Here is an 8,968-nt window from a genome sequence, read left to right as displayed (position 1 = left end):
CTTCAAGCATCCGGCCCTCATTAGTCCTAATCTCGATCTATCCCACATAATACAAGTTTTTACCCGGAACAGGTTGGCTCCGTCTGTGGGGACATCGAACTAAAAGTCATGGCCATCACTCGGAGAAACCGAAGATGACAAAGGACTCCCGTCCCCTCTCATCACTCGAGAGCGCCGTCCCATGAGGTGGCCGACAAGACACCGGAGAACCCCCGACAGGCTCCCATTCTCTCGGCCCGCAACCAGCACATCCTCGAGGAGATTAACCCTCGAGAGGTTACGAGTGCAGTTAACCTTGGGGCGCCTCGAGTTCGGACAGCTCCAACCCAAGCGGGCCCCCTGCGATGTGAGCAGACCAGTCCTAACCCGGTCACTCAGCGGGACCTTCAGCAGCTAGCCGACCGCCTCAGCGAGAATTTTGAGCGCGACCTTCGAGCTCTGATACTAAACTTCCAAGTAGGAGGAGAAGGGACCTCGCCCTTTGCCTCCCATGCCTCGACTGGTGATTGCCCGTAATCGAGTAGGAAACCTCGATCTACCTCAGGTCATAACCCTCGATCCGCAAAACTCACCAAGAGTGTCTCGACGGGCAACTCAGGCTACCCCCAGTAGGGGGGACGCGCGACACGTGTGATAGATCATTTTTATATAGACTTTTTAGGCATATTTAGGTTGCATTTTTAGAGCATATTGATTCATATAGCTGCATTTTTAGTGGCCATTAGCATGGATTATCTATTATGTGCTCTATTTCGCTTCGTTTGTAGTTTTCTTAATATTTCAGATAGTTTCATAGCTATTTGGACGCTTCCGAAGGGATTTTGGATGAATTGGATAATTCTTGTAAAGGGAGTTGATGAATGGTGGCTTTTGATCGGTGAATTTATGGGCGTGGACTATTCTCTTGTTCTTTATAATCACATTATGTGAAGTAGCTTCCCTAAGGATTGCGGCATATCTTTGGAGAGTAAATTTGAGTTGAAAACGAAGAAACGCATTATTTTCGAAGTGATAAAAACCGACACATGTTCACCCTTTTGATCATAACTTGAATTCTACAAATCGACTTTAAGTGATTCAAGTTGCATTGGAAACTAGACTTAAATACCTTCGCAACGATAGGTCATACGCTTACAGAAAATTCCTAGAATGCAAGAAATAGCCTTCGAAAGTTAACCCAAGAAGCTGCCGCAATTCCAGCGCCCAATGGGCTACCCACGCCTATGCATTGTCGAAGCTCGCTGCCTAGCCCACTGGCTGCCCAGCGCCCAATGGGCTGCTGCCCATGCGTTGTCAAGAGTGCTGCTTGGCTCGCTGGTTAGCTAGCGCCCAATGACGAGCCAGGACGCACATAAGAGCTGGACGTAAGTAGTGGTCGTCGTCGCTACTATTGCCCAATCATCAAACTTTTTTTATCAGTTTACTTTCTTATTTTCTTTTTCTTGGACTCATAAAAGATTAGATCAGAGGAAAATATAAAAGGGGGAGATTTATTTTATTTCTCTCTCATGCTTTTATTCCAAAAAAATCTAGTATTACATTTATTCTTCATCTCTTTCCTTGAAACCCTATTTTTTGCTTCTCTTCCATTAATTCAAGTTCTAGAGGTATTCTTCCATTGTTTTTCTTCTTTATTAATATTTGCTATTGTCTTTCTCTTGCTTTATTATTATTTTCATTATTTTCAATCATGAATTCTAGGTTAATTATTGATTTTGCTTTAGTTATTTCAATTATGAGTGAGTAGTCCTTTTTCTAGGGCAAAGTGAGGGAAGCCATGTTTATACCATGATTTTTTATTCTTTGAATTTAATTGATTTATAGATTAGGGTTGTGAGTAATTCCAATTGATAAGTTTTAAATAGTTTGATTCTTGTAATTGGCCAATATCAAGAGTTAACTAATTTGCTAATAGGAATTAGAATTGAAAGATCATATTCTTAGAGGCTTCATTACAATTGGCAATTCTGAATATGTTAGCGATCGTACTGCATAGGTTGAATTGAAAGTGTTAATACCCGACCGAAGGATTAACCATTTTCTTAATTACTCACCCCCTAGTTTATTTATTATTGAATCGATTTGTATTCTTTGAATGGTATGAGCATGATGGACCGAACGTATGCCCTAGACTTTTAATTCATTGATTAAATGAAGATTGTGATATTACTTGCTCCTAGTTTAGTTATTATTCAAATCAAACATTCGTTTTTCTGAGATAGTTTATTATAATTAAGCGAAAATCGATAGAAATCCTCTCCCTGTGGGATCGACCCATATTTGCTAAGTATCTGCTAACAACGGACACCGTGCACTTGCAGTATTACTTTTTCAAATTATCAACGTGATCAACGAGCGCCATCTAAGAAATGGTAACCGTGACGCTCAAAAATTCTTGAATGAAAAGCTAGCGCAGTCCAGGGCAAGGAATACACCTCCCAGCCCTAACCGTGAACAGAGGGAACTTCGAGAGAGGGAACCTCGGGAGAAGGAGCCCAGGAGCAGAGAGAGCCTCGAAAAGAGAAGGAACCTGGACATCGATGGGGTCATAGATAGCGGGCGTCGAGTTCCAAATCCAGCAAAGAGTCGGAAGTCCAAATGGGCAATCTAGGGTTCTCAACGCCCTTCGAGGAGAACATCATGAGAGCTCTCACCGCTCGAAAGGTTAAGGTTCCCCCCATCGACCACTATGATGGAACGACAGACCCCATCGACCACCTGACAGCTTTCAAAGGGTAGATGAGTGTTCAAACCAGCAGTGAGGCGGCTTGGTGCAAGTTCTTCCCGACCACTTTAAAGGGGTTGGCCTTAACTTGGTTCACCGAGCTTCCCTCCGGGAGCATATCGAGCTTCACCGCCCTCGAGGCGGCTTTCAAGCAGAACTTCATTGCGGGTACAAGACATCGGAAGACCAGTATCCATCTCATGTCGATTATACAACAGAGGGAAGAGGACCTAGCCGACTACATCAAGAGATTCAACGAAGAATCGCTAAAAGTTTCTGATCTACAGGACAGCGTCGCATTCACCGCGCTCATGTCCGGGTTATATCCATCGAGCAGGTTCAAACTGAAGCTTGCGGAAAGCGAGGCCTCGCCGTTCTCAGAAGCAATGAATCTTGCTCAAAAGTTCATTCATGCCTCCGATATCTGCAAAACGCATGAGGAGCCTAGCTCCGGAAAGAGAAAGCACGAGTACACCCCTCGAGCGGATAACCCAGGGATGTCCCTCGAAAAGAAAAAGACAAGAAGCCTCGATTGGAAAACAACTGGAATGACCCCCGGTATAACTTGAATCAAAGAAGATCTACCAGGATATCAAAGGGAAGTATCCCCTGCCAAAGCCTAATCCCATCCGGACATCCGTCAGCAAATGAGATAAAAGGCTCTAGTGTGAGTTCCACCACGACTGTGGTCACACCATACGTCACTGTCGAGAACTAAAGAGAGCGCTAGACAAGCTAGCCGACGAAGGGAAATTGAACCGATATCTAAAGGAACCAAAAGAGAAGAAAGTCGAACCCCGCAAGAAAAGCAGACCTGGAGTGACGAGACCGCAGGATATGTCAACGTCATCGCGGGAGGATTCGCCTCGGGAGGCTTAACCAGCCGTTCTCGCAAGAAACACCTCTATACCATGAAGCACGGGAGTGACGTGACTTCTGCCGCAGTATGCCAGACTATGACCTTCAAAGACAGCCATCGACCCATACAAACCCCGCACGACGACCCTTTGGTTGTCGAAATGAAAATAGCCAATCTACGGATAGTTCGAGTTCTGATAGATAGTGGGAGCTCTGCGGATATCATCACCATGGACTGCCTAAGGAAGCTGAAGTACGAAGAAAAAGACCTCGCCCCCATCGTTCAGCCATTGGTAGGGTTCGGGGGACAATCCGTTAACCCCCTTGGCTTGATCAAGCTGCTCACTCGAATGGGGGAGAAGGGGGCAGGTCGGAATGTTATCATCGACTACCTAGTGGTCGACACCAGCCTTCCTTACAACGTGATCATAGGGCGGCCCACACTCAACAAAGTAAAGGCCGCCATCTCGACATATCAACTACTCCTGCAGTTGGAGGGGGATGACGGGAAGGTTGCTCGATTGTTCGGCGACCAAAAGTCCGCCCGAGAATGTTACGTTAACAGTTTAAAAAGCAAGAACGAGGGAGTCTCCCGTAAAAGAGAGTGCCCCGAGCCAGAGGAGCCCCTCCCTGTGATGGGGCTCTACATGGCCGATAACCCAAAGCGGTACGAGAGACCTTGTCCTGCGGATCGAGATGAAGAAGTGTGCATCGATAGTGAGCGTAGCCGCACGGTCCGAATAGACAAGCAGGTTCCCGAAGGAATTAGGACTCAAATCCTCAAAGTCATCAAGGAATTTCAAGATGTCTTCGCTTAACTGTTGACGAGATGCCTAGAACCGACCCCAAGCTTATGGTCCATCGGCTTAACATTCAAGAAGGATATAGACCGATCAAACAAAAACTGAGGCACCAAGGGGCCGAAAGGAGTGCAGCGGCCTCCAAAGAGGTGCAAAAGTTGCTAGCCGCCGGTTTCATTCGGGAGTGTCAATATACCGAGTGGTTAGCCAACGTGGTCCTGGTTCGAAAGCAAACCGGAGCCTGGAGGATGTGCGTCGATTTCACAGACCTGAACAAGGCCTGCCCAAAGGATGATTTCCCTCTACCCAAGATCGACGGGCTGGTGGACTCGACAGCCGGACATGCATTGTTTAGCTTCATGGATACAAATGTGGGATATCATCAGATCCCGATGGCCGCGGAAGACCAAGTCCACACCGCTTTCACCACAAGCTCAGGGGTATACAGCTACAAAGTAATGCCTTTCGGCCTCAAGAATGTTGGAGCCACCTACCAACGTTTTGTAACAAGATGTTCGAAAAGCAGATCGGACAGAATGTCGAGGTCTATGTTTTCGACATAATCGTTAAGAGCAAGAGGTAAAAGACCACTTCTCCGACCTAAGGGAAACATTTTCCACTCTGCGCGCCCACAACATGAAGCTGAATCCGAAGAAGTGCGTCTTCGGTGTAAAGGGAGGAAAGTGCCTAGGCTTCCTTGTCGACAAAAGAGGGATTGAGGTCAACCCCGACAAAATTCAGGCCATTATCGAGATGAAAAGTCCTCGAACTGCTAAATAAGTTCAGCGCCTAACCGGCTGCATGGTGGCTTTAGGGCGTTTCCTCTATGATCTGCCGACAAGAGTCTCCATTTCTTTAGAGCTTTAAAACAGTCAACATTCAAATGGGATGCTTCAGCAGAAGAAGCATTCCAGCAACTCAAAAGCCATCTAGCAAGTCTTCCCAAGTTAGTCTCACCTTTACCAGGAGAAACACTCTTCGTGTACCTTGCGGTATCTGAGCACGCTCTTAGTGCAGTCCTCGTGGCCGAACGCGAGAAGAACCAAAATCCGGTGTACTTCCTGAATTCACGCCTTCCGAGGCGCCGAGTGCAAGTATTTCCCGATCGAAACAATGATTTTTGCCTTGGTTCTTGCAACTCGGAAGCTCAAGCCTTACTTTCAAGCTCACCCTATCAAAGTTCTCACAAGTCAGCCTATGAGAAAGGTGATCGAAGGAAGGAATCAATCGAGCAGGGTGACCGATTGGGCCAACCAAATATCAGACTTTGGCATAGAATTCGAGCCCCGACTCGCTATAAAAGCCCAACACCTCGCCGATTTCATAGCAGAATGCACCTCCCGGTCTGAGCCCATCGAAGAGGGATCCTGGAACCTCTTCGTCGATGGATCGTCATCCAAAGTAAGGTGTGGCGATGGGGCCTGATCCTCGATCCGCATGCCAACAAAACAGAGTATGCAGTTAAGTTCGACTTTACCGCCTCAGATGACGAGGCCGAATACGAAGCACTGCTCTTAGGCATCCAGCTTTGCAAAGCGGCTGGCGCTCGAGAACTCAAGGCCCACTCTGACTCCCAACTAATCGTTGGACAGGTAACAGGGGAGTTCGAGGCGAAGGAAGACAGTATGAGGATGTATCTAAGGAAGGTGAAAGAAGAAATTTCCGGCTTATCCGTCTTCTCCATAACTCACATCCCTCAATCAGAGAACCAACAAGCAAACGCCTTGTCAAGATTGGCGAGTTCGGTAGAAGATCTCTCGCCTTGACCCATAATGTGGGAAATCCTGAAGGCGCCCAGCATTAAAAGGGAAGTAACCACTCTCGACAGAAGTCCTACTTTGATGGATAAAATCATAGCGTTCATTCGAGATGGTGTCCCCCCTAAAGATGACCTCGAGGCAGAGCGAGTTCGAAGGCGAGCACGTTGGTTCGCCTATCACGAAGGGCAGTTATATAAGAAATCATTCACTCACCCCCTCCTCCGTTGTCTCACCCCCCCCCCCAAGAGGGGGACTACGTTCTTCGAGAGACTCGACGAGGGGCATTTGGAAGCCACCAAGGGGTACGAACCATTGCCGCAAAGGCACTTCGGGCAGGGTATTACTGGCCCACCATGAGGGAGGATGACTCAGCTGTGGTTCGAAAATGCAAAGAATGCCAAATGCATGCCCACTTACCCTATCAAGCTGCAAGCACCTTGACCACTATCCAAGCCCCATTGCCTTTCGACATGTGGGCATGGACCTCCTAGGACCCTTCCCTCTAGCCTCAGGGCAGCGAAGGTTCCTACTGGTCGCTGTCGATTACTTCACTAAGTGGGTCGAGGCGGCACCTCTGGCTTCCATCACTGACAAGCAAGTTCAACAATTCATCTGGCAGCACTTGATCACCCAGTTTGGGCTCCCTCGAATCCTTATATCAGACAACGACCGACAGTTCAACAGTGGCCCCACTCGCGACTATTGTTCGAGGTTTGGGATTGAAACCAGGTTTTCCACCGTGAGTCGACCTCATACTAACGGGCAGGCTGAAGCGGCCAACAAAGTGGTCTTGAAAGGGCTCAAAATGATGCTCGACGGAGCAAAAGACTCGTGGATCGATGACCTGCCTGGAATTCTTTGGTCCACTAGGACAACTGTTCGAGAAGCAACAGGCCACTCGCCTTTCAACTTAGTATATGGAAGCGAAGCTGTCCTACCGGTCGAATTGGGCATCCCATCACCCCAGATCGCGTTTTCTGATCAAGACATCAACGACGAAGAAAAGAAGATTGACCTCGATTTCCTTCCTGAGACTCGAGGAACAACCCTCCTTAAGGTCATCTCCTATAAGCTCAATCTCACCCGGTTGTTCAACCGTCGAGTCAAGCAGCGACCCTTTCAGGTCAATGACTGGGCGCTCCAGAAGTTCGAGTCCACGGGGCGGCAGCCTAGCTTAGGAAAACTGCAGCCCAACTGGGAAGGGCCATATCGAGTGACCTCGATAGTCCGTCCAGGCACCTACTGCCTCGAAGATCAAGAGGGGTGTCCCCTTCCTCGGCCCTGGAACGCGGACAACCTTCGAAAATTTTATGTCTAAATGGTTTATCCCTCGAGCTTGGGGGCATACCATACGGACACTCCTATAATCATTTTGTAAGGCACTGAAAAGCATGTCGATCTTTGTAAACATCGCAAGTCACTTGCCTTTTGTCTTTTTGGACATTATTTATAACAGATTGCCTTTTGTGAATTACTTGTTATATAAAGTGCTTCGAGCTCACTCGGCTATTATACAGTGAGTATAAACTAAAAAGGCCTCGAGATTACTCAGGCACAACACTAATTCCGAAGTAAAATGTAAGGCATAAAAGCTCGAAGGGACAAAAAAAAAAATGAGCAGCAAATAGTCGAAGTTTTATTCTATTAATCATAGTACAAGCTATCGAAGTCACTGCGATACAAGTTCAAAGAAAAACTTAGATCAAACAAGAAAGCCTAAGGGTACAATGTTTACCCTAATAGGAGACATAGGAAAAGCCTAGAAAGAAGATAAGGAAGGAGAAGGGCCATGGTCCACCCCTCGAGCTGCGGAAGCCGTGAAGAAAAGGAGAAGGGCCACGGTCCACCCCTCGAGCTGCAGAAGCCGTGAAAGAGAGGAGAGGAGCCACGGCTCACCCCTCGAGATTCGCGGAGGGAGGAACTTGGTCCTCAGCCTGGCCTGCCTCAGCAGACCCTTCCTCCTCGGAAAGTGCCTTGACATCTTCCTCGACTTCGGTCCAGGAAAGACCGGGGGCAAGCCTCTCGAGCACTAACCGCACCTTGCGGAGAGCCTCGGCCTAACTTATCTCAGAGGCTTGTAGAGAGGCGTCCTCGAGGAAGGTTATCCCCTCTTCAGAGGCCTCCCAGTCCTGGACCACGGCTTCCCGGCACTCCCGAGCCTTGGCAATGGCCTCCTCAGCACTCTTTCGAGCCTTCTCGACTCGCTGATCAGCCTTCTTGCAGTCCTTGGCAGTCGCCCTATGCCTCCTGCTGGCGGAGTCCCTCTGCGCGATGGCGTCCTCGAGAGCCTGCTCGAGCTCCCCTTTATTCTCCTCGAAAGCCTTAAGGGACCTGGCCATCGAGTCCTGGGTTTCCGAGAGTCGCATCTCGGCCAGCGGCAGTCGATTGACAAGAGTGTTCCTTTCGTCCCAAGACATCTCTCCCGAGACGGCCCCAGCGGCTGTCCCGGGTACAGACCTTCGAGCAAGGGCTAGCCCCCTGATCGACAGCTGATAAAAAAAGAAGACGTTAGCAAGTAGAGCATCAAAAACTAAAATATTCTAAATAATATAGACAAGGGGCACCATACCTCGGTCATGGTCGCCTTAACGGCTTCGACCTCTTCCCCATCAGGCGTCAGGCACGTACCTTCGTCCAGCTTTGTCATCCGATGCTCCGAGGCCTTGTCAAACCTCGCAGCCATTTTGGTCCTTGAGAGGGCCGAGAACGGTAGCCTCATAGCCTCGTCAGGCAAGGACTTCTTCGAGGCAGTCGCGGCTACGGCGACGCTCGAGGTATCAGGGTTGAAGAGGCAGGGAGGTCCTCGACTTTAACCGCAGCCGAGG

The 8,968-nt window shown here is 48.6% G+C and overlaps 1 protein-coding gene across 1 annotated transcript; it reads left to right on the top strand.

The window, feature by feature from the left end:
* Positions 1 to 2,739: 2,739 nt before the first annotated feature.
* On the top strand, positions 2,740 to 3,294 carry LOC104882914 (uncharacterized). The gene has a single exon (XM_010667332.1). It carries the CDS (start codon positions 2,740 to 2,742, stop codon positions 3,292 to 3,294), a length of 555 nt encoding a protein of 184 aa, XP_010665634.1.
* Positions 3,295 to 8,968: the final 5,674 nt, after the last annotated feature.

The sequence above is a fragment of the Beta vulgaris genome, chromosome 8 (genome assembly GCF_026745355.1).
Source record: "Beta vulgaris subsp. vulgaris cultivar EL10 chromosome 8, EL10.2, whole genome shotgun sequence".
Lineage (NCBI taxonomy): Eukaryota > Viridiplantae > Streptophyta > Magnoliopsida > Caryophyllales > Amaranthaceae > Beta > Beta vulgaris.
The sequence above is the reverse complement of the archived record's forward strand: the minus strand, read 5'-3'. Positions and strand labels throughout refer to the sequence as shown.

Coding starts and splice junctions, on each gene's coding strand:
- LOC104882914 (XM_010667332.1), top strand. CDS start 2,740: ATGAGTGTTCAAACCAGCAGTGAGGCGGCTTGGTGCAAGTTCTTCCCG.